Genomic DNA, 26955 nt, shown 5'->3' on the forward strand with positions numbered 1-26955 from the left:
GAATGTGGTACGTGAGTAGCAGGTATCTTAAAGTGTGCATGTTTTGCCAAAATAAAGGACAGAAGCTATCTGCAACCTGTCGGAAAAACCATGCATACAAGACACACTAGCTGCAAATCATACGCTCTTTTAAACAAGCCATCACGTTTAGTTTTCCAATGATATGCAATCAGAATATTGAAAAAGTAAATTACATGCTTTATTCCCATACTTATGCCCGTATTCCGGTGAGGTTCATCTGAGCATGTTTTTGAGTCAGAGAGTAGAGAGTGGATCTTAGACAGTTGCACGTTGGACATGATGCATTGCTGGAAGAACACACAGGGGATGGCAAAGCCAATACAAATCCTACAGTATTATCACCTGGCATCTTCACCTGGAACCTTTGCCAAAAAGTCCAGAACACCACACGATAGCGTTGCTGTCTCTCCTAAAAATAATGTGCTGTAGGCCACATCAGCCTTGCAATTCATGCCTCTTTTTGTCTAATATTGTCCCTGTGCACGCTTCTGTTTTTCTTTTTTGTTGCTGTTACTTTTTACTTACGGTGTCCTTAAAGTCACGCTTGTTTGCCCCTTTGGCTCCCTTGCTTCACTCAGAGACGGGTTCGGGCTTTGTGAAGCATGTGCACTGGTTAATGTGTGCATGAATGCTACATTCAATGACAATTGCTTCAAGAAAATGGTTTCCATACTGCATCTAGCTCATTGTAATTAGGCATCATATATCATATTCACTCTTCATGTCTGTTCCTTCACTTCCTGAGCGTCAAATAATATATGTGAAGGCATTTCTCTAGCCTACCTCTTCACCCTTTTCTCCTCTGAGGAATCTTGCTGCACTGAAAGAAAGTGGCGGATGCTATTGCAAGTGCAAAACTGATAAACAGTAGCAAAGGAACTAGGCTTTACCTGACAAATTTTGTTTCGCTTGTGGCATTGTGGTGTGATGTGTACCTGCATCAGACGAGCAGTGTTGCTACTTTTATAAAATGTTTTATGCAAAATGCTCAGAAACCAAGGAGAATATTACCGACAGATTTTTTTATTTTTTTAACGAGGTAATTATTACATCTGCAACACAGTGATACTCTGCATGCGGCGAAATGTGCATACAGCGTGCTATGTCTAATTCAGAGCACATTAAATGCCATCAGCGTGAAATCTAACCTATTGCTGCTAGTGGGCATCTGGCTACACTTTTTATTGCATTTTCATTGCTGCCACAAAATCTTATCTGCTTATTTTCGCGGCTGCGTGAAAACGTCTCCGCCGCGATGGCTCAATAATGATTATAGACGCTCGGCTCTCTGACCCGCAGTATGTGCGTAGCCCAGCCACGACGATCGCATTTCGATGAAATTAACACGCTAAAGGTGGTCCGATGTCACCGCAGGCTAAGATCGCCAGATATATGGCCTAATCGAGCTCTCCACTATGCGTGTTTTCACTACGCCGCTCCACCGGGCCGATATTCGCACGCTACGTTACTGAAGCCGACACGTAGCCGTAGCAGACTTGCTAACATGATGGAAACGGTTGGCTGCCGCAGGCAGCTTTCCAACGGCAGTGATACCTCGAGAAGGCCAGCGTTGTCGTCGGACAGGTGTGCCTCTTCTCTAGTGGCAAACTGCAGCCCGAAAATCTGCTGGGCGCTTCCAATTCTCAGTATTCCTCAACAAATTCTTTATACCCATTAGCTGAGAAGTGAATGTGCAAAGCTCGATCCTGATACTCGCCGATTTCTCTGCGCGAATAAGTCTATAAATGAAACTTACGCACAGCTAGCCACATGCACGCATCTCAAGTAAGGCATCGCTCACACTTGACGACCGGCTGTTGGTGGGGTTTGCGTCGAGTACCGCTGTTCGCTCAGCATAGCTACTGCTGGACGTCCGACAGCGTGTGTACTGATGCACTGTGGTCGCAATGACCGTAACTAATAGTACAATACAGCCGCAACGTACACGTACAGTGAACTAGAATAGTATACGTAAGTATCTCACTATCCCCTCAGCCTTGCCCTACCGCGCGACGCGTATATGCAGCGTAAACACGGTTCGCACCGACCTTTCAGCTTCTCGGCATCGCAGCGTTGGCATTTTTGTAATCGGCGCCAAGTAGCAATCGACGGCGTTATTTTTTGTAACTTTTTCCTTGTTTTTTAAAATTTCGTCATCAATTTCTGTGCACACGCGTTTTAGCGCCGCCTTAATTTACACGTCACGGGTACGTCACAACATGGCCGAAAAGGCGAATATCGAGGATCGGGCCCCAGATGTGGTCTGCAGAGTCGGCGAGCATCTTCTAAAGCCCCCTTTCCATCTATTTCCGATAAAGAAAGCCTCACGTGTATCGTTTTTCCAAGTCCTAAAGAAAGACCGCGAAATGCAAAAAAAATATCACGTGACTTCCGCATTCGTGCGCCACGACTGTGCTGCTCTCATTCATGGCCAGAGTAAACGAAATCAGTTGCGGCCGTGACTCGACAACCGAGTCCCAGCGGCAGGCTATGTTGGCGTTGGTAGCAAGGCGCGGTGAGCTCGTTGCGACTTGTCACGCGCGTCGACTGGGTGAAGCGAACAACGAACCACCGCAGACATATCGGCCTGCCGCTCAACGGGGTCGAAAAGTCAATGCCGCAGCTGTAAAGCCAGGTTAAGAGCAGCACAATCACGACGCACGAATGCGCCAGTCCGTTATAATTTTTGCGTTTCGCGAGCTTTCTTTACGGCTTGGAAAAGCGATACACGTTAGGCTTTCGTTATTGAAAATAGAAGGGGGGCTTTAGAAGATGCTCTCCAACTTTCAAATCACTTTTCTTGTCTAAAGGCAATAGTTAGTAAATTAGAAGAATTATCCTAATCGCTAGTTACTGAATTTGAAAACAAAAAATTGCCTCTTGTGCACAGGATAGCTGGCAGCTGAATACAGGTGGTTTCTGTGGCATATCACAGACGTTCCACTTTAACCCCTGGCTAACGTTAGCTTGGACACCCTGTGTACATATACATATATATTGTCCCGCCTAAGGCGCTCGACTACTGTGCCCTAGGATGCGGGATCGAATTCCGGCCTCGGCGGCTGCGTTTCGATGGCGGCGAAACGGATTAACGCCCTTGTGCTGTGCGATGTCAGCAGCGCGTTAAAGAATCTCATGTGGTCGAAATTTCCGGAGACCTCCGCTACAGCGTCTCTCATAGCCTGAGTCGCTTTGGGGCGTTACACCCCATAAACCAACCGACCAATATATATATATATATATATATATATATATATAAATCATCATTATCACAATGACTATACACACTGCAGGATGAAGGCCATTTCCTATAATTCTCCAATTAACCCGGTTCTGTGCTAGCTGCATCCACTTGACCCCTGCGAACTTCTTAACCTCATCCGCCCACCATACTTTCTGCCGCCCCCTGCTACGCTGTGCTTCCCTTGGAATCCAGTTTGTTACCCTAAGCGACTATCGGTTGCCTTCTCTTCGCATGACATGTCCTGCCCATGTCCATTTCGTTTTCTTGATTTCTGCTAGAATGTCACTAACTTGAGAAATTTCTCTGACCGACTCTGCGCGCTTCCTATCTCTTAATGTCACCCCTACCATTTTTCGTTCCATAACCCTCTACGTTGTCCTCAATTTAAGTAGCACCCTCTTTGTTAGCCTTCAGGTTTCAGCCCCATAGGTGAGTACAGGTAAGATGCAACTGTTGTATACTTTCTTCTTGAGCGATACCGGTAAGCTGCTAGTCATAATCTGTGAGTGCTTGCCGAATGCGCTCCATACCAATCTTATTTTTCTTGTTATTTCCTTTTAATGGTCCGGATCTGCGGTTACTACCTGTCCTAAGTAGACATATTTACCTACTACATCCAGTGCTTCGCTACCTAACGTAAACTGCTGTTCCCTCCTGAGGCCGTTGAACATTACCTTGGTCGTCTGCATATTGATTTTCCGATCTTTTCTATACAGAATCATACATTCCCCTGCATGCCCAAATTGCCCAGAACACTATGCAAACTTGTAGCATTGCATCTTTTCATGCCCTGTCGCCCTCCAATCTCCTCACTTTCCACACCCTCCTCCCCCAACGTGGCGGGCTTGGTTAGCCTCTGACCAGCTGCAAGATCAGTTGGCCTTGGTGACCCTGGCCCAGGACATTCTTAACGCTTAATGCAATGCGTTAAATAAAGTTGTTTCCTCCTCCTCCTCCTCCTTGATTTTCAAGCCTACTTTTCTATTTTTCCTTTCTAGATCACTAATCATTCTTTGCAGCTGATCTCCTGAGTTACTTAGTAAGGAAATGTCACCAGCAAATCGCAGATTACTGAGGTATACTCCATCTACCCTTATCCCTAACTGCTCCCATTCCAAGTTTCTGAATACTTCGTCTAAGCAAGCTGAGAATAGTACTGGGGAGATCGTGTCGCCTTGCCTAACACCTTTCTATATGTAAATTTTGTTACTTCTTTTATGCAGAACTATGGTTGCTATGCAGCCACTATATATATCTTCCAGCACTTTCACGTATGGCTCGTCTGCGCCCTGATTTCGTAATGCCTGCATCAGCGCCGAGGTTTCTACTGAGTCGAATGTTTTTTCGTAATCAATGAATGCTATGTATAAGGGCTGGTTATATTCCGAAGATTTTTTTACCACCTGGTTGATGATATGGATATGATCGATAGTAGAGTACCGTTTCCGAAACCCTGCTTGATCCTTTGCTTGATTGAAGTCTAAGGTTGTCCTGATTTTATTAGCGATTACCTTAGTAATTACCATATACGTAACAGACCGTAAGCTGATTGGTCTGTAATTTTTAAGGTACTTAGCGTCCGCATTCTTATGAATGTGGGTAATGTTTGCGTTCTTCCATGGTTCCGGTACCGTCGATGACACCAGGCATTGCGTATACAGAGTAGCCAGTTTTTCTAGCACGATATCCCCCCCCCCCTGTCCTTCAACAAAACTATAGTTATTTGATCCTCTCCAGATGCTTTCCCAATTTTCATAGTTTCCATTGTTGGCTTAACCTCCTCCTTCGTCACTGGTGAAACGTCTGAATGGTTTTCCCTACCGCCAATCTCCTTACGGTCCTGACCACTTTGGCTACTGTAGAGATCAGTATAGAACTCCTCGGCTACTTTGACTATCTTGTCCATATCCGTGGTGACGTTGCCCGCTTTGTCCTTTAGTGCATACATCGGATTTTTGCTTATGCCCAAGTTCTTCTTCACCGCTTTAAGGCTTCTCCCGTTCTTTACAGCCTGCTGAATTTTCTCCGTGTTATACTTCCATATACCGGCCACTTTGCGCTTATTGATAGCTTTGATATCTCTGCCAATTTTATCTGGTCTGTTGGATTGAAGCTTTCATACTCTGGCATTTTTTAATCAAATCTTTCGTCTCTTTAGACAGCTTACCGGTATTATCTCTAACTATCCCACCGCCTACATCTACAGCGCACTCAGTAATGATATCTCTGAAATTATTATTCATTCCCGGGATGCAATACGTGTTCCCAAGAACCAGAAGCTAATGACGATACACAGCAGAAACAGTTAAGTGATCTGTTTTCATTGCTACAAGACATGAATACTCGAACCGCCAAAATGGAGAAAGACCAAGTTGACTTAATCAGTACTGTAAATGAAATCAAGAAGAGCCAGGAGGCTATTCAGAATCATCTATCAGATATTGACAGAAGGCTAACTGTAGTCGAAGGCAAACCCAAGCAGCATTGGTCGACTGCCGACCTATGGCCGGTCATCGGCAGCTGGTCGGCAGCCGACCTGCCGGCATTCAGATATTGACAGAAGGCTAACTGTAGTCGAAGGCAAAGCTGCTGCTAGTGAATCTTTACAGAAGGAATATCAATGACTGCAAAGTTTTGCTGATAACCTAGCTTGTGAAAATTTGAAACTGAGGGCTAGTCAGGCAGAGTTCGAAGATAGGCAGCGCCGTGATAATATTCTGTTTTTTGGCGTTTCTGACAGGAATTCTGAGTCCTGAGATGAAGTAAAACTTGTGAATGTACTTTCATCCGCCTTGAACTTGACACCATCGGAACTATCTACTGAAAGGGCTCATAGACTTGGTACTTTTTCTGAGAATAAAAGCAGGCCGGTTATTGTGACGTTCTCATCTTTTAAATCCAGGCAAAAAAATCTCTCTTCAAGTTCTAAACTGAAAGATAAAGACATTAAGGTAAGCGGAGATTATTCCCTCATGACTCGGCAGGCACGGAAAAAACTCGTAGAATTTGGTATCGCTCAAAAGTCTAAATTCAAACTGCGCTATAATAAGCTTTACATGAACGGCAAGTGTTACTGTTACGACCAGCTTAATGACAGCGTTTCTGCAGTTCGCAGTACTACAAGCTTTTAACCTGAAACTACTGCACAATAACGATGCGTGAGTGGTAGTGGGTACTCCTCGCTGTCTGAGCGTTCATTATCGTTCCTTTACACAAATATTAGAAGCGTCGTGCCTAAACGTGATGAGCTATGCGCGACTATCGATGCATGCGATGCTGATATTGTTTGCCTTACTGAAACGTGGCTTTCAGCAAAAGTTCATAGCTCTGAAATGTTTCATTGCAATAGGCATTTTACCACTTATCGGTGTGATAGGGGTGACATAAATGGTGGTGGCGTTTTGATAGCTGTTGCCGACACTTTTTTTGTCTCCTGTTCATGTCGTCACCAGTTTAGAACTTGTCTGGGTTGAACTGCGCACGCGCTTTAAAAAACTGATCTTGGGAGTTTGCTATCGCCCTCCCTCGTACAGTGCCACGTTTGTTGAAGAACTTGATGATGCTGTTTGCGCCATTACCGTTCGTTTTCCAAACGTTCCTACTGTTTTGGTAGGTGATTTCAATTTTCGAACTATATTTTGGTGCAATGAGCGTTCTTATGTTGATCCTTTTTTACAGAGTGCGATGGTTTTTTGCGCATGTGTGCCGACTTTAATTTCTCCCAACTTGTTACCTAGCCTACTCGTGTTACATCTTCTTCGTCAAACTTGTTAGACCTTGTTCTCACCACGTCGCCTGATATCGTTGCTCCACTATCTTATTTGCCAGGTTTATGTGATCATTGCATGCTCCCTTTTTCAGTAAATGTGTAAATGTCGCGATACCACACCTATATAACACTTCTAAATATATCCGTGACTACCAAAAGGCAAACTTTGATGCACTTAATCGTGAACTCGCTGCTTTTAAAGATGAATACTTGCCTTCTTTTCATGACCGCCCAATTGAAATTAACTGGACCCTTTATAAGGATAAAATATCCTCCCTGACAAATTCTTACGTTCCGCTGCAAAAAATATTAACTAACAACTGTTCGCTCTGGTATAATTCTTCACTAAAATGGCTATCAAACAAAACGAAACGGCTGTTTCGCTCCGCTAAAGTGTAATTCTATGCCCCGGTGGGACGCTTACTATTCTGCTGCGTCTGCATATAAATCAGCACAAAAGCAAGCTAAGGAGTTATTTTTTAGTCATACTCTTCCATCGATGCTAATAAATAACCCAAAATAATTTTTGAACGTGGTTAAGAAAACTGGCCCATCTACAATCAATCTGAAAAATGCAGATGAACAATTAATTCCTGCTGAAATGTGTGCTGATGTTCTTAATGATGTGTTTACTGCTTCTTTTACTAACAATTTATGTACCGAAATTGCTCATTACCCACCCCGTAACTTCTTTTTTATGGACCCCGTTATAATGTATCCTGTGGGCGTAGAAAAAATAATTAAACAACTGAAGATGTCATCATCATGCGGAGTGGACAACATTAACTCAAACTTTTTGAAAAATAGTAAAGTGTATAGTGCCATTATTTTTGCTGAACTGTTTAAACAATCTCTTGAGTGTAGCTGTGTTCCTAGCGACTGGAAGGTGGTTCCCCTGCACAAGTCTGGGGACAAACATTCTCCTAATAACTACCGACCCATTTCACTTACTAGCATCCCATGTAAGATCATGGAACATGTCATCTGCTCTCATCTCGCCAATTTTCTTGAATCAAATTCTTTCTTCAGTCATTCCCAACATGTGTTTCGTAAAACATTCTCATGCGAGACTCAGCTTCTACGCTTTTCACAAGACCTTCATTTCATTCTTGACCGGGGTACCATAGCAGACTGTATATTCCTCGATTTCTCCAAAGCTTTCGATAAAGTTTCTCGCCAATTACTACTTTTCAAATTAAGTAACCTCAAACTTGACCCTAACATCGTTTCGTGGCTTCAGTCTTTCCTCACTAACCGTTCTCAATACGTGACAGCAAATAAATCGAACTCTCGTTTCTCTCCAGTGAGCTCAGGCTTTCCCCAGGGCACCGTACTAGGGCCCCTACTTTTTCTAATTTATATTAATGATTTGCCTAACACCATTGCTTCTTCTGTGTGTCTCTTTGCGGACGATTGTGTTATTTACCGTGAATTTAACAGTGACTCTGACATTTCTGTTCTTCGGTCTGATATTAACCATGTTTCAGAGTGGTGTAAATTATGGCAAATGGAGCTTAACATTAACAAGTGCAAACATATGCGTATTTCTTGTCGTAACAATGAAGCAGCTAATTAAAACCTCAATAATACTCCTCTTGAAACTGTGTCCTCGTATAAATACCTTGGTGTGCACATAACATCTAATCTTTCTTGGAATCTGCATGTGGAATCAATTACTAACAATGGTAACCGCATGTTGGGGTACCTGCGCCAAAACTTTAACCTTTCTTCTAGTTCAATAAAATTGCTTCTTTATAAAACCCTTGTTCGTCCTAAACTGGAATATGCAGCCTCTGTCTGGGACCCTGGCCTTGCATCTCTAGAATCTGAAATCGAATCTGTTTCACGTTTTATACTTTCCAACTATCACCATAACTCCAGTGTTACCGTTATGAAAACAACATTATCATTGCCACCGTTTTCACTACGCAGAAAAATTTCTCGCTTATGCCTATTTCACAAAATCTATTACCACAATCCTGCTCTTAAGAGCCGGCTACTAACTACCCTCACATATGTTTCAGGTCGCATTGATCATCTTCACAAAGTAGGTGTTCCGTCATGTCGTACTAAACACGCCTCTTATTCTTTTGTTCCAAACACTTCTGTCAGTTGGAACCATCTTCCTAGGCACATTGCTGATATTACGGACCCAAATTCTTTTAGGACTGCCGTATGTAATCTATATTTATAGATGGTAGTCAATTGTTTTTGTTCGTTTTCGGTGACATGGTTGACTGTCGGAAATATTTTTTTTTCTTTTTGTCTCACCTGCTTTTCCGCTTTTTTTTTGCGCCAATCCTTTTTTTTTTGTTGTGATCACTTTTCGCCGTGTTATTGTTTCTCCTATGTTGTTTTATGCTGCACTGTAGCCTGTATCAATGTATCTTTCCTGCTCCCCTCTTTAATGCCTTCGGGCCCTTAGGGTATATGAATAAATAAATAAATAAATTGCTTCTAGGGTAATGTCGAAAGCTTCATCATCATCATCATCATCAGCCTGATTATACCCACTGCAGGGCGAAGGCCTCTCCCATATCTCTCCACTTAACCCGGTTCTGTGCTAGCTGCATCCACTTGACCCCTGCGAACTTCTTAATCTCATCCGCCCACCTAACTTTCTGCCGCCCCCTGCTACGCTTTCCTTCCCTTGGAATCCAGTTTGTTACCCTCAGCGACCATCGGTTATCCTCTCTTCGCACTACATGTCCTGCCCATGTCCATTTCTTCTTCTTAATTTCCACTAGAATGTCGTTAACTTGAGTTATTTCTCTGACCCACTCTGCACGCTTTCTATCTCTTAATGTTACCCCTACCATTTTTCGTTCCATAGCCCTCTGGGTTGTCCTCAACTTAAGTAGAACTCTCTTGGTTAGCCTCCACGTTTCAGCCCCATAGGTGAGTACAGGCAAGATGCAACTGTTGTATACTTTCCTCTTGAGCGATACCGGTAAGCTGCTAGTCATAATCTGCGAGTGCTTGCCAAATGCGCTCCATCCCAATCTTATTCTTCTTGTTATTTCCTTTTCATGATCCGGATCTGCGGTTACTACCTGTCCTAAGTAGATATATTCGCCTACTACTTCCAGTAATTCGCTACCTAATGTAAACTCCTGTTCCTTCCCGAGGCTGTTGAACATTACCTTAGTCTTCTGCATATTGATTTTCAAGCCTACCTTTCTACTTTTCCTGTCTAGGTCATCAATCATTATTTGCAGTTCATCTCCCGAGTTGCTTAGCAAGGCAATGTCATCCGCAAATCGCAGATTACTGAGGTATTCTCCATCTACCCTTATCCCTAACTGCTCCCATTCCAAGTCTCTGAATACTTCCTCTAAACAAGCTGTGAATAGTACTGGGGAGATTGTGTCTCCTTGCCTAACACCTTTCTTTATGGGAATTTTGTTGCTTTCTTTATGTAGAACTATGGTTGCTGTGCAGCCACTATATATATCTTCCAGCACTTTCACGTACGGCTCGTCTACCCCCTGATTTCGCAATGCCTGCATCACCGCCGAGGTTTCAACTGAGTCAAATGCTTTTTCGTAATCAATGAATGCTATGTATAAGGGCTGGTTATATTGCGAGCATTTTTCTATCACCTGATTGATGGTATGGATATGATCGATAGTAGAGTACCGTTTCCGAAACCCTGCTTGATCCTTTGCTTGATTGTAGTCTAAGGTTGTCCTGATTCTATTAGCGATTACCTTAGTAAATACCTTATACGTAACAGACAGTAAGCTGATTGGTCTGTAATTTTTAAGGTCCTTAGAGTCCCCTTTCTTGTGAATGAGGATAATGTTTGCATTCTTCCATGCTTCCGGTACCGTCGATGACACCAGGCACTGCGTATACAGGGTGGCCAGTTTTTCTAGCACGATATCCCCCCCGTCCTTCAGCAAATCTGTAGTTATCTGATCCTCTCCAGCTGATTTCCCCCTTTTCATAGTTTCTAGTGCTTTCTTGACCTCGTCCTTCGTCACTGGTGGAACGTCTGACTGTTTTTCCCTACCGCCCATCTCATTACGGTCCTGACTACTTTGGCTACTGTAGAGATCTGTATAGAACTCCTCGGCTACTGTGACTATCTTGTCCATATTAGTGATGACGTTGCCCGCCTTGTCGCTTATCGCATACATCTGGTTTTTGCCTATGCCCAATTTCTTCTTTACCGCTTTAAGGCTTCCCCCGTTCTTTACAGCATGCTCAATTTTCTCCATGTTATACTTCCTTATATCGGCCACCTTGCGCTTATTGATTAGCTTTGATATCTCGGCCAATTCGATCTGGTCGAAAGCTTGGTAACAGCTTAATATCTATTCCGTAGCGAGATCCTGAACTCTTCTGCCCTCCCCCTCACCGCTAATTCGTTGACGGACTTCTTTCTTACTAACCTGTTGCGTTCCTTCTTCAGATTTAGACTTATTCGGGACCTCACCATCCTGTGATCACTGCATCGCACTTTCCTGACTACCTCTACATTTTGCATAATGGCGGGGGTTGAACACAGTATGAAGTCAATTTCTTTATATATATATATATATATATATATATATATATATATATATATATATATATATATATATATATATATATATATATATATATATACCGTTGCACCGTTAATGGGACAAATCAAACTTTCCCACTTGGCGCGGTGGCTGCTAATTGTAGCCAACTACTTTAACAAACTGATTGAAAAGGTGTTCACTAGACCTTCCACCCATCGTGTCCTTCATTGTACTGCGTTACATCGTGACGCTGCGCGTTTCAGACAAATGCCTGCCATATGTATTTTAAATAGCCTTAAGAATATGTGTAACCCTACACGCAGTCGCGCCTGGCGCGGCAACGTTAACTGAACCGTATTGCCAAAGTGCACTTGCGTAATGGCATCAGCTGACATCAGAAAGTCGCATCACTCAAGCTTGCTCCCACCTTCACCTTGCCCGTTCCTTTCCACCTGATGAGTGACTTCGAGAATTTTCATCGGGAGGTATTAATAGGTCAGGTTGAGCCTGGCAATACGACGGCGTTATTTCGCTAAACATCGCCAACAGAGCTGTGGATTCATTTTGGCGCCAACCTCCGCTCTTCTTTTATGGGAACTTCTCGGCTAGCAAATGAATCTGGCCATAGTTACATCGTCAAGGATACGGAATGCCTTATTTCGTTTATCAGGTGACCAAAGCTCGAGACTTTGTCATGACTGAGCCAGACTTGCCTGTATTCGTCTCTTAGAGCTGTGATCAAACTTTAAGACTAGGTCAAGGCTGGGCCAGGATGACCCGGTATTTGGCTTTTGGAGCTATATTTCTCCACCCTTATATTTACTGCCAAGTAACTCTTTGAATTGAGTTACGCAATTGTCTGGGCGAACGCATCTACTCACAGCACAGACTAAATAAAATGAGAAAGGTTATAAACTTACTTGATCAATGCTCTCTGTTTCTCCCAGCAAGGTCGGATCACAGCCACGAAACCAGACCATCAGCGCGACGCCCATGAAAAGGCTCACGATATACAACAGGAAGAGGAGAACAGAGCTCGTCACAGAAGTCCTGCAGAAGGGACAACGGACATCAACGCAAACGCGAAACTCAGAAAAGATGGCAGAAATGACGGCGCGTACGGAGACTATACGCATGTTTGTACATGTAATTTATCCAAGTACTATGCAACACCGGTCTCTTGTGCATTCTACATGGAAAAGTGGAGCGGGAGCCCCATCTTCAAGGTGAAAGTATTGCTTGGCTTATGAGTAACATCAACATGGAGAGGAAGTGTCCATACCGAGCCCAGTTTGAGTGTGGCTTTGACAGCTCTCAGCGCCATGCTCTTGTTTTTTAGCCGCCGACGATGGAGTTTTTGGTTAACAGGTCCTTTAGGGCTAACGCACTATTATCTTTTCATGCCTCCCTGGGTACCATAAATTTGGGCCACTATAGCCCTTTCTGCAACAGCTTATTGTCTAGCGAAAGCTACACCAGGCTAGCTAAAGCGTTTTTCCGGTCCCCAGCTGGAGCCAAAATTGCGCATGCGCCGTTACCGTGATAACTGGTTGTGCCGAGCCGCGCCTGTCTCCTCACGGCGCTCGCGCGTGACACCACGCCCCGCTATGGTCCGTCGTCTTTATCGTGATCATCGTGATCGTGATGATCACGGGCATTGCGGTGCGCGGTAGGCAGATGAGAACAGGATAAGAAAAAAACAGTTTGTTATGCGCCTCAAACGCATTAGGCAAATAGACCGGGAAAACACTGACCCTCCTGGGTTGCCTACGAAGAACAATTTGTGCGCAACAGAAATGAATCTTTTGCAACATACCCCATTCCCGTGGCATGGTCTACGTTAGATGTACGGACAGGTATGCATAAGGTTGCATGAATGAATTTATTTGTACAAATGAGAACAAGACTTGCGCCCGGAAAACCTCGCCTTACACTGCGCCAGTGTTCGCGTGCCCGTTGATTTAGAGACCTATGTGTATAAAGTGGAAGCTTCTTCGCGTTCGTTCAGATTATCATAACTGCTCAGGGAGAGGACGTAAAATAAGGGGACAGAGAGAGGATCATTCAGTGTCATGCGAAGTAAAGATTTCAGAAGCCTAAGAAATGCTACAATCAGTCCAAGATTTCAGCTTCACAAAACCTTTCTTCCTGCAAGCCACCAAACGGATGCATAGAATGACCATGTGGCAATGGTGATCATTGTTGTCTTCCATGGTTTTCATCGCCTTTTCTGTCCTTTTTATGTATTTCGCCCTCTCTATCTGCCATCTTTATAATCGTTTCGCCAGATGGCTCTGATAATGGCTACTGCGTTGTGAAGAAAACAGTTTAAGTTCGCGATATATTTGTGCAGTCGCCTGCTCCCTTCCCTTATCATCATAGTAACTACTAAGCAGCCTGCAAAAAACAAAACAAAGATGTTAAATGAATAAGCGCTATGAGCAAATTTATTAACGTTGTATGGGCTATCATACGTGATCCCAAACTTTGTTCACAGGGCACGGCAGGAAATAAAAAATTACGATATGTTCGAGGGATGATGTTCAAAAAGAAAACATTGACGTGGTCACTTTTTGGAGGTTGCTGCTCATGGAAAGTAAGGTAATGAACAAACTAGCGGCACATGTCTAAAAAATTCCAGGGGTGAACCAAAGTCTTCTTAGGTACAGTAATGTGAAAGCATTGCGAGTTGTGTAATGCCCCTGGACCGACAATACAGTAGCGAAGCTCGACCGCACTCGGCGAGATAGCTTCTGCGTACGGCGTATTTAACTTGGTTAAAGAACAGAGCGGCGTAGATGAAACCTCATGAAGACGATGATGTTCACTGTGCAGCGCGATGGTGTGTTCCAGTGGGAAGTTGTTGAACATGACGAGGTTTGCTGCACATCGCGACGATATGTTGACGTTTTAAAAGAGGAATTATTGACGAATATGGATTATAAATTTGTTATGAAAGTTTTGGCAAGAAAGCTTTAATGTGTGATGAGAGATATTGTGGGCAGTCATCAGACCTACGATAACAACAGAAACAGCGTCGTTAAAAACATACAAAAGGCCGCCAAAGTTCTATAAATGTGTCACTAATCAAGCACGCTTTGCCATCATGCATGTGGATACGCTTTTGATCATGCCCCTTACAATATTCTTCTGTCTTTGCTAGAGTGTGTCAATATTGCAAAGATAATTCACAATGGAGTCGAAATGATTTATAGTGGATGCTCAACGAAACATATTGTGAACAAAAAGGGTGGAAACAAAATTCTGGCAGGACGGCCTTTCTGCCAAAGGTTCCCAGTTTCACCATTGTAATTTTGCATCTATATTAAGCCGTTTTGCCTAAGTATCATCAATAACCAATGTCTCACAGGATTTAAACGACATATAGAGGAGATTCGGGTTTGAGCCTATGCTGATCATGTTGTTGTTATCGGCTCCAGTTATGAAAGCATTTTGGCAGTTAGAAAAGGTAGAGTTTTTTGTGAAGCCAGTGGTAATGCAGCTAATTGGGGAAAGTGCTTGAAAGTTTGGCGTGGTGAATGGCATGGTGAATCGTCCTCGATAAAGTATCGTGGACAACAAATACACCTAAGTATTCAGATGTCATTCTTCAATTTTGTGATAGTAGTGAACCTTGTTCGTGAAATAAAGCTGCAGATTGAGATAAAAACACCTGAATTTGGTTGATTGAACATCTCAACGTTTGGATGTGCTATAGTCTGAAATCTGTTGTTGGTCAGCAAGCTGTGCCACGTGATTCAAGTGCTACGCTGCTCTCGTCTAAGTGTGCCAAACTTGCATAAGGTATTTGCAGTGTTTGTGTCAGCTTCTACTTGGGAAAGGACAAGTAGAATCAATCTGTTTTGGAGTGTACGCGCTGGAAGTCTTGGCTTATGCCAAGTTTTTGCGCGTAAGTTAGTTAACCGCATTTTTCTTTAGGGATGTTCAGGATTCCTTTTACGTGCTTTTAGACTGTTGAAAATGGGCATAGTTTTACTTAAATGTGTTATTACAATCTGTTGTACAAAAGGACTTAATAGTAAATATATGGGAGAAGTTGTACAAGCTTGTCGTATTCTTCATACATGCTTTTAATTGGATTGCCATTGTGAAAAACCTCAGAAGCGATACATGTGACTCATTGTCCCCCCCTCCCCCCCTTTCATAGGACCATCCACAGTGCCGGCTTAGGTCAAGGTGTTTAAAACCAAGTTAAAAAGTAGGCATTACATCTGCAGACAACTCATTCTTTTTCAGGCTATGTATACATCGCTGGAGTGAGCCCGGGAGGTGTGAAAGCGCTCGGTTCAGTCCGAAAGCCCGCATCCGGAACGGCCCACGTGCCGGATTTGGGCCGCTCTTTAGCCCTCTGCTTCAGGCCGGGCCCGGGTAAATTTTTCTCGGGCGGGCCGCACACACGGATCCTGGTTGCACGCAAATTTAACGAAAGCGCGAGTGTGGCAGAGGTTCGGTAGGTGTCTCGAATGCACACATTTATGTGTTTTCCTTCCCCTCCCAACGCGAGAGCTTCTGAGTTCTCACCTGACGTCAATCCGCCTGTCGACCAGGCCCCCCGTAGTTAACAGATGTTTAATTATTCGTTTGAGATTCGCGCCATGCCGTCGCCTAGAACTCGCGTGCCTTTCTCCTGGCCTCAATATAGCCTAGGTGAAAGCGGAGCATAACTACTATAGCCAAAGCATCCACCATGCTAAAGTTGTCTTGTGATTACGCAACCCTAAAATGTAATTGCGGCGCGCATTGCGAGCACCGTGAAAGGCACACGATGAGTGAGACAAGCTCACTGAGCACTCGGCCACAGAATTATTCCTTTGTACATATTCAGAGCCCGCGCGCTTTTAGAAAAGCAAGAACGTTGTGTACCTGCATAAAACTTATTGTTCTTCTCGCCAAGAACGTATAATCATTTCAGCCCCAAATTAAAGCAGTGGCAAACTTCGTCGCTGCTGGATTCATGATCTGGATTCAGGCAGGGCCGGGTCCGAACATTAGGTCTGAGCGTATGGCTGGGCCGTGCCGAGGTAATGCTTTTTCAGTGTCGGGCTCGGGCTCAAAACTTCCGGCCATGCGTCGAGACTTTGCCTGTTAAAGCGTGGTTGCAAGAGAATAGAATTTCTGCACCTTGGGGAGTCCACTGTCTACTTTGCAAAAAGCATTAAACCATTGAGCATGTTTTCCTGGAATGCTGGGGCGAAGTTTTCTTCTGAGACTTTCCCCAAAGGACTCTTGAGAAAGATATTCAGTTAACCCTCACGTTATCAGGAATCTTCCTACTGAGAATGTAGATGGTATTTATTATAACCTTGCAATGGCTTCGTGTCTGCATAGTATATGGAGATGTAGGATGGTGATGCGTCGCGCAGATCATGATGGACGTCCTATAAGACAATATTTAAGGAAGCCATGGAAAAGGCATTGCGAAATGATCACTCTTGTGGAACAAACACTCAACTGGCTCCAGCAAATTGATAAATTGAAGTCACTGAAAGAAGTCTGCTCATGTTATGTCAGTCACATACGGCTGAAGATTCTTGTGTACATATTGTCACGTACTGGTGACAAGGCCGTAGACAACAAAAGATGACACAGGCTTGATGGCTTTGTATGGCTTTGTCGGTCGAAAGCTTGATGAGTTTGGATCGGAGGTGGATGATCGCTCGATGTTCGTTCAGAAAATCCATGCTCAGAATCACATCGTGGGAACACTGCTGTAAGACGACGAAGCTGGTAGGACAGGTACGTCCATTTACTTTAACCCTTGTGGTGCATCGCCCCAACAACGTAATAAGGTTACCACTAGCTGTGCGGATTCGCGGGCCGTCCCAAGATGTCGTCACTTTCTTGAGCTGGGCGGCGAAAGGTCCACTGATGACAGAGTAGTCGGCACCGTTGTCCACTAGGGCGGTAACCACGCGCCCGTCGACAGCAACCTCAAAGTCGCTTGTTCGCGTCCTAGTACTGCACGTTAGCTTAGGTGTTCGATCTCTGCTTCATCTTGTGCTGAGGTCGCGGGCGGGGTACACCGTCTTAACGTCGCTGGGTGGCGATGTCAACTTGAAGTCTGGTCGTGGTCTCGTCGACGTTGTCGTCTTGTAAATCGGCTATTTAATGGATGCGCCGTCGTTACTCATCGTCGGCGATGGAGGATCTTCGTGTTTTCGCCGTGAAGCAAACTCACCTCCAAAGGTTGCTCTGTTTAGTTTCCCCTTCGCGGGCTTGGGAACCTTCCGCGCACACTCTCATCGTAGTTACGGTCTGGCGACGCAAAGCGGGCCCTAAACGATGATGAAGACCTGAACCGACGGTTTGGTGGCGCAATCTCACCGTTACGCATATAATTGTCGATTTCTTGCCGTCATTCACCTGGGCGTGGTCGTGGAGCATCGACTACTAATCCTCGGAGACCAATTCGTCGATACGAGCAGTGGCGCAGAATGGGGCCGGCCTCACCGCAGTGGAAGCATACTGGCCGGTTGTTCGCTGTCTTTCAGGCGTCGCGCTTCCTGGGGCTTTGGAGTCGTTGGTAGGCTTGGGGGGTGGGGGCCAAGGGGCGGCTTCCAGCATCCAGACGGTAGCGGCGAGGGCTTGGAAAGCCATCATGTCGGGACGCAGGGCGACGTAATGCTGCAGCGTAGTTCATCGCTGTTGCCTCTTGTGCTGAACTGTCGCAGCCGTCGAGTTAGGAACTTCCAGTACCTGCTGAACTTCTTGACGGAAGACGTCCGCGATCATCGCCACTTGGGGTTGCTGCGATGATGGCAGTAATTGGCGGAACTCCTCTCACACGATCTCCCGGATGAAGTCCCGAAGGTTCTCTCCGCTTGCAGATGTGCTAGGGTAGTGGCTTGAGTAGTCCTGTTGAAGTGGTCGCTTGTAGGGGAGCATCCGGGTGTCTAACTTCTCGATTGTCGATGCTTCACATTTAAATTCGTCTACAGCGGGTTCCGGACAAGCCCTGGAAAACGCAACTCTTTAACGCCTCGCAATAAAAATTTCACTCTCTTACCTTCGGTCATGTTAGGATCGGCGGAGTGAAATAGACGCTTCATCTCCTCTGCGTAGACCAGGACGGGTTCGTCTGGGAGTTGAAGTCTTGATTTGAGGAGGGCCTGAGCTCCTTCATTTCCGACAGAACTTGCAAAGGCCATCACAAACTCTGCTTTGAATATCTCCCAATCTTTTAAAGAAGTCTTGGTATCTTCGAACCAAACTCTGGCATGTCCTTGAAGAGCAAAGTAGACTTTTCTGAATTTTGCAGCGTCGTTCAAGCCGTTGAATTCTGCCACATGGTTGAAGAGGTCCATCCAGTCTTTCCCATCTTCACTGGGCAGTCCTTGGAAGATAGGGGGCTCCCGGGGCTGAACGAACACGACTGGTGCTGTTGACTAAGTCATTTCCATAGTTGATGCCTTGCGGGGTCGAACGGGGTCAGGCAGCCGACCGTGTTTGGGTTGTAGGCCATCGAGCCGGCGGCTGGTTCGGTGACCTGTAGGTTGGTCCCCCAGGGCGACATGAACAAGGCTGGCGTCTTCACTTGAAGGATCGAAGGCAGCACCTCCACCAGATGTCACGTAGTGGTGACATGGCCGTAGACACCAAAAGAAGACACGGGCTTGATGGTACTGAAATATGACTCTTTGTTGGGCTGACTTGCGCCCGCAAAAGAAATAATGAACTCGGCGGCGGCTATAGCAAAGAGAAGTTTATTTGGTACCTTGAACGTACATTTGAAACCACAGACGATCGTGGGTGCGATGTTTATACAGTCGTCAATAATACACGCTATTCACTGTGCTCAAACAAAGGGTAATAATAACTGCAGCCAAAGCTGTCCGTACGGCCTCTCTTCCCTTAAGGGAAATAAAACTCAGACGCACATCAAGGTGTGGAAACTATCCCCCAAAAGAAAAAGCAGTTTGACAGGGCGACCGATTACCACCCATAAAGGCGCAATATAAGCTTGAATACTGCGCTTACTCAAGACCTCGGGTACAAGCTTAAGAAAGAGGGGAAGGGGATACGAGGCTCGCAGGCTAGTACAGCAAGGCCGGCATCTTCAGCCTGTTGTCACCTACAACAAAGAAGCCCGTATGCCAACGCCGCAGAAACCGCGCCTTACCATCTCTTTCTAGCTGATCAGACAAGTACTTCCAGATGACGAGGCGCAGATTCCGACGCGCTGGGTACATTGCGCGAGCAGGAGTCCGACGTGCCTCAGCGAGGCAGCGACGCCGCCACAGTACATACATGGTGGCGGCGACAACTAAACGTGGAAAAAGGCCACGCTGGCGTCTTGTGCCAGGGCCTACGCGAACTCTAAACATGCGCTGCACGAGGCGCCACATAGTGCGTGCAACAACGCATTCAAAGAAAACATATTGCAACGTTTCTACTCCACCACAATTGGCGCATCTATCGTTGGGTACCACGCCCCACCTGGCGAGGCGCTGGCGCGTGGGAAGAACCCCCCAGCGCCTGTTCCACTCAAAATCTACAACTTCATTGGGTATTCGGCCTGTCGTCAATGCCCGCCATTTGGAGATGGTTGTCATCCGGACTTCATCCGGTGTAAGGCGTGCACACGCGATTTATCTGCTAATCTGAATGGGTGGCTTGTCTGTAAGGCTCGCATCAGGTAAGTTGGCGTCTAACGCCTCTTTCATTCCCGCGACAGCGCGATAGAAAGAGGACGGCCTCTCCGCTTGGGGGCCTACATGCCTTCCAGGGCTGAAAGCCCGACGTGCCGTGCTTAACCAGTAGAAGAGTAGTGAGCGTCCTGGGTAAGACTCCCTTGTGAGAAGGGAACCCGCTAACCTCACTGCCAGCACCCGCGACACAGTAGGGATGCACGGCAATCCTGTTTGTCGGCAGTGTTAACAAGTGACGGGAAACCAACGCAGTCTGGCCATCCAATACAAAGGCGCCTACAAGAGACGCGAGGCGCCCCGCTGTACGGCGCGGAATTATTGCGACGCGTGCCACATAAAAAGCGAAAGCGCACACACGAGTTTTCACAACCGTGGCTTTTGCCCTTAGTGAGAGGCTGAAAAGTGCGGCCTCCGAAAGAGCGCGCGTTGCTTGCAACACAACCTCTTCCCAAGTACGGGAAGAAACTCCACTTGTTTCGAACATCCCCAACACACGGACTGCGGCCACAAAGTTCACCGCCACAGGCAGTGGATCTCTGAAAGACCCAAAGCGCAGCACCTGGCTTTTACTAGGGTTGAGCTGTGCACCTGACAGAAGAGCGTATTGGTCAAAGGTGGATAGGAAGACTCGGAAGCTCTCGCTGTCCCAAACAAAAACACAGATATCATCCGCATACGCGGAAACCACTAGCGTTTCCTGTCCTACCATTGGGAAGCCCCGAATTCGTTTGTCGGCGACTACTTTACGCAGAAAAGGATCCAGAGCAAGCACGAAAAGGGTCGGTGAGAGCGGGCACCCTTGTCTTAGCCCTCGTGTTACCGCAAAACTGCCTGCGATGGTGCCATTGAGGACGAGTTGGCTGGTTAAACCATTATATAGTGATCTTATGAGTGGTACAAATTCAGTCGGTAAGCCAAAGCAACTAAGCACATTAAAGAGATAGCTGTGATCTACGTTATCAAAAGCCTTCGCCTGGTCTAAAGCAACGAATATACCACTGACATTTTTGGCATTTGCGTAAGCGAATACATCTCTCGTTAACGTAAGGGAGGCAAAAACCGACCTACCAGGTACCGCGCAGGACTGGTAAGGGCTTACCAGGTCCTCTAAGTAGGCTCGCAGCCTTCTGACAAGTAGAGTGGCAATCAGTTTATAATCAGTGTTCAGGAGGGTAACTGGTCGCCAAGACGCTGGGCTTGATGGTGTCAAGCCGTCCTTTAGGAGCAAGATGATGCGCCCAGCGCTAAACGAGGGTGGTTTCGTGCCATTTGAAAGAAAACCGTTTACAAGCTTAAGAAGCAAACCTCCGATGATGTCGAAAAAGGTGGTGCAAAAACCTGCCACTATCCCATCTGGACCAGGCGCAGTTGACTGATTCATGGCCCCTAAAGCGTCGCGCACCTCCTCCATAGTAGCTGGAGATGTAAGTGGCACGCGTGCCTCTTCAGGAACCTGAGGGAGGGGCCCGCAGAAGGAGCTGACAGCTTCTTCATAGCCTTCGCGTTGGTCGACGCCCTGGGAAGAAAACAGGGCAGCAAAATGGCCGCAAAAGATGCGCTGGATATCGGATTCATCTGAAGAGGGAGTACCATCTTCCAAGATTACTTCATCCACTTGCGGTGGCCGAACTTTAGACTGACCTTGCGAGCGCGCGTAACCAATGTCAGCTGTGTCAACAAGGGGAATGCGTGAACCTGCTGCGATACGTGATGAGCGGGAGCTTTTTTCAAGGATGCGATGATACCGAGTGCGCAGTGTGTCAAGATACTCTCTCATTGCGAAAGTTAACTCGCCGCCATCGCGTACAATCCGCATACGTCTGAGGACGTCGTTAAGCGCCGTAGTAACACGGACGCGCCGCGCTTTCCCCGTGAGCACGAGAACGTCTCGCCATCGTGACTTGAGGGTATCCCAGCCTGTGGGAGTCAAGTCAGTCACATCCGCTACCAATGCCCGCAGTTCCGCGCGAATCGTAGTAATGCACTCATCATCATGCAGTATGGATGCGTCCATTCGCCACATTAGTGGGCTGTTGGAGCGTCCAGGCGCCCCCTGTAGAGTGACCATTACTGGGAGATGGTCGCTAATATTTCCGACCGCTGCAGGAAATGGCAGCACCTCACGCTCAATCAAATTGGCCAGCAGGGTAGAGGGGACATAAACTCGGTCTAGCCGGCTAGCACTCCGACCTTTAGTGCGCGTTGCCACAAAATTGTCCCCATGTAGTGCGACCCATGTGTCCTGAAGGCACAGGGAACGGACAAGCTTCCCCAGTTCTTTTGCATGACAATGTGACGCGCCCTGTCCGGGCCCCCTGATGTCGCGCCATGAGTCCAAAACACAGTTAAAGTCTCCAAGCAGGACGTGTGGAACATCATCCAAAAAACGTGGCGCAATGGATTTGAAGAACTCGTTCGTCAAACTACGCGTGACCGGCGCGTAAACGTTGACGAAACGAGTTCTCCGGCCGTCCAAAAAAACGTCCACCGCAATCAAGCAACCGTCGAGACCGTTGTGCAGTGAGCACTCGATCTGAAAATGCAGAGTTAAGAAAAACGACACCCACGCCGCAAAACCGCGAGTCCGTCATAGAAAAAAAAGGCATCAACATTAAAATAAGAACGAAAGGAAATGATATCTGCAGGTGTACGAAAATTGCATTCCTGCAAGAACAAAGCATCAACTTGATACAAACGGGCAAGGTGTAGCACTTGCCGCTGCTTATCGGGATTAGGGAACCCTTGCACGTTAAATGTAAGAAAGCGAAACCTAGCCATCATAACAAATGAGTGAATAAAACCAAAACAGCAAAGAAACGCAGCTGGAGAACAAACAAAACGGCGAAGGACTCACAATATAGTTCTGCGGACCAAGTTTGCGAGTGCACCCTGCGTCGGCGCCATGGAAAGGCATGACGGTGTCCCACAGGTCTCCGCTGAGGTTCCGGCTGTTAGCTCGACGACGACGCGGCAGCGGCGATACACGGACCATAGACGGCGAAAACGTCCCGTCAGAGCGAGTGGCTATAGAAAAAAGCACACAGTCACACTCGAACCAACACACACTGCACCGCACGTACCGTCCATCGTGCACGACCGGCGCCGGCGAAGCCGTAGCCCCGATAAGATAGCAGTGGCTGGTGTGGAGCGCCAAGGTAGCGGCGCTTCGGCCACCGCAAAGTGGGAAAGTATGAGGTTGACCGTCCCGGCCTGTCACCTTGAAGAGTGGCGCCATAGCACTCACGTCTCGGAAAACGAGACGTCCATCGGTGCGTCGTTCTCAGCGGTCTTCGGCTTCTTTTTTGGAGCCGAGGGCGTCGCAACGCTTGCTCCACCATCCGATGCCGAGTGCTGGCGCTTTGTTTCGTCAGCGCCATCCAAAAGTAATGTTTTCCGCACACTTGTGCGTTGGGTCTTGGGAGCACTTGCGCCCAACTCGCGCAACGACCCGGGCAGGAGACTAGGTGTTTTGGGAAGCTGGGATTCATGGCTGCAGTCTTCCGACTGGGCATGCACGGTAGCTCCAGGGGAGGGGAAAGCCGCCGACTCCGAATAGGTATCGGGCAGAGCGCTCTCCTTCGTAATAGGTGCGTTCAGAGCCGCACCCTCGTAGTCGGTGTGGCGGGAAAGTACGACGCATCCGAGTCAGTCACTGACGAGAAGGACACACGCGACGACTCGTCGTCGGACGTAACTTCCGAGCTCCTGACGTCGGATTCCGGCGACTGGGCGGCGGTGGACGCCCTGTCCAGTTCGCCCTCAGAATGTGTAGTGGGGGTTTTACTTGACACTACCGAGGGCTCATTGAGGACTGTCACGGCGGCGTTTCCACCTTGGTGCGACATGCTATCAGGCGTAGCAGCGGCCGCATACGAGCGCGGCATCACGCAGTCCTTGGTCACGTGGTTACCGCCGCACCGTTTACACGCTGCTTGGCACGCCTCTGTCTCGTGGCCGTACGTGGAGCAGCGGCCACAACGTGCCGCGGTGCAGGAAGCACCAAAATGGCCCTCTGCGCCGCACTTGGAGCACACTCGCTTCATCCCACGATACTCCAGCATCGCACGGTGCCCAGCGACAGTGATGAAGTTGGGTGGTGCCCGGAGCATGTCTAGCTTTACCAGCCTCGCTCCGTTACGCACATGACTCTTTCCCTTGAAAACAGGCTCGGTAACAGCGCGGACCTTGCCGTACGGACTTAGAGCGGCGGCGAGGGTGTCGTCGCTCACTGACGGGGGTAGACGGAACACCGTCACGTAAACCACTGGAGCAGCCATTTGCGCCAGTGGTACTTGCTTTCCAGCGACGAGGATTGTGCCCGCCGCTACCATCTTAGTTGCTTGAGCCATCGATGAGACGGCAGCTAGGAACTTTGTTCCGCCGAGGTGCTGCAGGTACTGCAGACCCCCGACACCGACGACCGCCTCGAGTGCATCAATTAGGTCGTCCGCCGGAGCAGGCTCCGGTAGGGTGAACTGAAAGCATTGCGCTTTCGTAGGTCGCTGGACTGGAGGCGGCAGGTCCATGGCTGCCCTAGCCTCGGACACCACAGCTGGAAGCGTGGCGCCTGGGCCCTGTACCTGGCAGCGGGGACTCCGAGGACGAGTTGGATCCGGGGGCCGCCGGAGTAGGCGTCACTGAAGGCAGTTCGACGACGGCGATAGCAACGTGCTCGTCGATCGTCGAACAAAGAATGCCGTCACACTCGTCAACGCTCCATTTATAGGCTGTTCAGAACAATCTAGATAACGTCGCAAACTGCTACTAGCACAACCTGAAACATTGTAGAAATATACGCAAGTGATCGGAATCTTTGAGACAGATCTCGGCGCATCGTTCACGACAAAGAAAATGATAACGCGTCGTATGGCGACAACGAGCATGAACAAACACGGAATAGAGAATTGATACGCGTGCCTGAATCACAGTGATAGGTCTCATGCCAGCGGCTGTTAAAAAATCTACAAATACAGTTTTGAAGGTTTCGCGGCACTATTGTATATTTGAGTGGAATAAAAAAAGCGGCGATATTACAGTGCTCTCGTGCATAAGGAAAGAAAGCTGATCTTTTCGATCTGGCGCGGTTTCCAAACCCTGTGGTGCAATACGTTTTCTTTACTGACAGCCATTGTGGGCACGGCCTTCCCGAAATTGCTGTCCTCGCCACCCATGAGACATTGAATGCTTTCGCATTAAAAGTGCACAGTTATCTACAGCGGACTCTTCTATGAAGGTCAAGACCGTAACGCGTGCATTTTAGATGAAACGCGCTACGATACATGAGCGCATTTAGAGAAAAGCATTTTTGTCGCAGAAAACTTTAAATACCTTCGGGCGTCATGCAGCGTCCGTGAAGCGAGAAGTCTTTGGGCAACCATTTGGTCCAAGCACAGCCGATATAGTGATGTAGACATCGCGCCCCAGAAGCACGACCAAACAGTTTCGTCGTTGGTCGGATCAAAGCTGAAGCTGTTGAAAGAAATTTGAGGGTTGCATCTGAAGGTGACTTATTTTGTCAGAATAATACATATACCTATTCGCTTTCTGTTGAGTCCGCATAGTGCACGTGCGGCGATATTGCTGTCTAAAATTTGATTCTTGTAGGCCAACACCATGAACATCAACAGTTTTTTCAGAAGAGTAATTAGGTTGCGGGTATCGCTTTGTCATGTCGAGGTGCTACAAATATATCTCAAGTCTGTGATTTTCATTGTGCAATTCACAATGTTTGACGACCGACTATGCTGAATAAAGCTTTCAAAATAAATAAAAGATTCTGTGCACTCGTTCTCGCTTTCAGCGAAATAGCGACGCTGATGTGGAAACACATGCACTACAACCAATTTTTCTATTCTGCAATATTTAGCAATATTAATTGTTACGGACTTGATCTCAAGCAGAGCAGGGCGGAGGGAAGAAGGAAGAGGAATAAGAGGTGTGCGTGCCCGTTCGACCTTGGTCTTGTGCATCTGCGTTGTTAACCGCTGGTCGTGTGCACCTGGCGTACTGAACCAGCTAGAACGTCTAGATCGCGATGCTAAGGGCGTAACAATATTACTAAAGTGGTTAACATACTCAGCAATGTAGTATCGAAGATCCATGTCACTTGTTGGTTGAATTGACGAGTTTTTGGAAACTGCGTCCACTATAACGTTCGCTATCAGCGTTGTTGGTGCTATTAGAATAACCAGGAACTGCATACAGTCAGTCCACACCACACCACGAAGTCCACCCTGGTTAGAAAATTGGGATATGAAAAAGATGCGTTGGATAAATTTTTCTCATTGAAATACTGTGGCACACTTCAAGTATACGCCCAGGTACATCGGCAAGTTTTCAAGCAATCAATGAGAGTCAGTTTGAATTAAACCTGACACAAGAAGTGAAATTGAGAAGAAGAGTTAAAAGCCTTGAATTCTTACCAATGCAGTGTAGAACGTTCCTGAAAGTCCTATAAATATATTGCACCAGAAAAGAGGGGCTTTAAATACTGAAAGTAAAAATGAACAAAACATTGAGGCATTATCGGCAAATTATCGCGAAATGCGGGCAAGACCACATATTTCAATATTTAGCTGGGTGTGGTCTGGAGAATACCGCAGTCTTACCAACGTCGTAAATCATAAACTGCCTTTAAAACGCATTCGCGATTTCAAAACACCGTAGAGATGCGGGTTCTATTACAGTAAACTATGATTCTTTGTAGTGCTTTATTCGCTATTCCGTTCTAATAGAGTC

General features: G+C 46.8%; 2 protein-coding genes across 2 annotated transcripts in view; both read right to left on the reverse strand.

Moving 5' to 3' along the window:
- LOC146209682 (sodium-coupled monocarboxylate transporter 2-like) overlaps positions 1 to 26955 on the reverse strand; it is a 157193-nt gene that overhangs the window by 102324 nt on the left and 27914 nt on the right. The window contains exons 4-7 of the mRNA XM_084603016.1: positions 26640 to 26707; positions 26293 to 26450; positions 25546 to 25686; positions 12469 to 12598 (exon numbers count right to left, since the gene is read on the reverse strand). Coding sequence (XP_084459142.1) covers positions 12469 to 12598; positions 25546 to 25686; positions 26293 to 26450; positions 26640 to 26707 — 497 coding nt within the window. The remainder of the gene's footprint in view (positions 1 to 12468; positions 12599 to 25545; positions 25687 to 26292; positions 26451 to 26639; positions 26708 to 26955) is intronic.
- LOC146209683 (uncharacterized) lies at positions 23750 to 24847 on the reverse strand. The gene has a single exon (XM_084603017.1). The coding sequence runs from the start codon at positions 24741 to 24743 to the stop codon at positions 23811 to 23813; it is 933 nt and encodes a 310-aa protein (XP_084459143.1). The 5' UTR covers positions 24744 to 24847; the 3' UTR covers positions 23750 to 23810.

This window comes from Amblyomma maculatum, chromosome 1 (assembly GCF_055883805.1).
Source record: "Amblyomma maculatum isolate TAMU_Amacu chromosome 1, ASM5588380v1, whole genome shotgun sequence".
In the NCBI taxonomy this organism is placed as follows: Eukaryota; Metazoa; Arthropoda; class Arachnida; order Ixodida; family Ixodidae; genus Amblyomma; species Amblyomma maculatum.

What these genes read in the sequence shown, in the direction of transcription:
- LOC146209683 (XM_084603017.1), bottom strand. Translation starts at nt 24,743, where the DNA reads ATGGACCTGCCGCCTCCAGTCCAGCGACCTACGAAAGCGCAATGCTTT.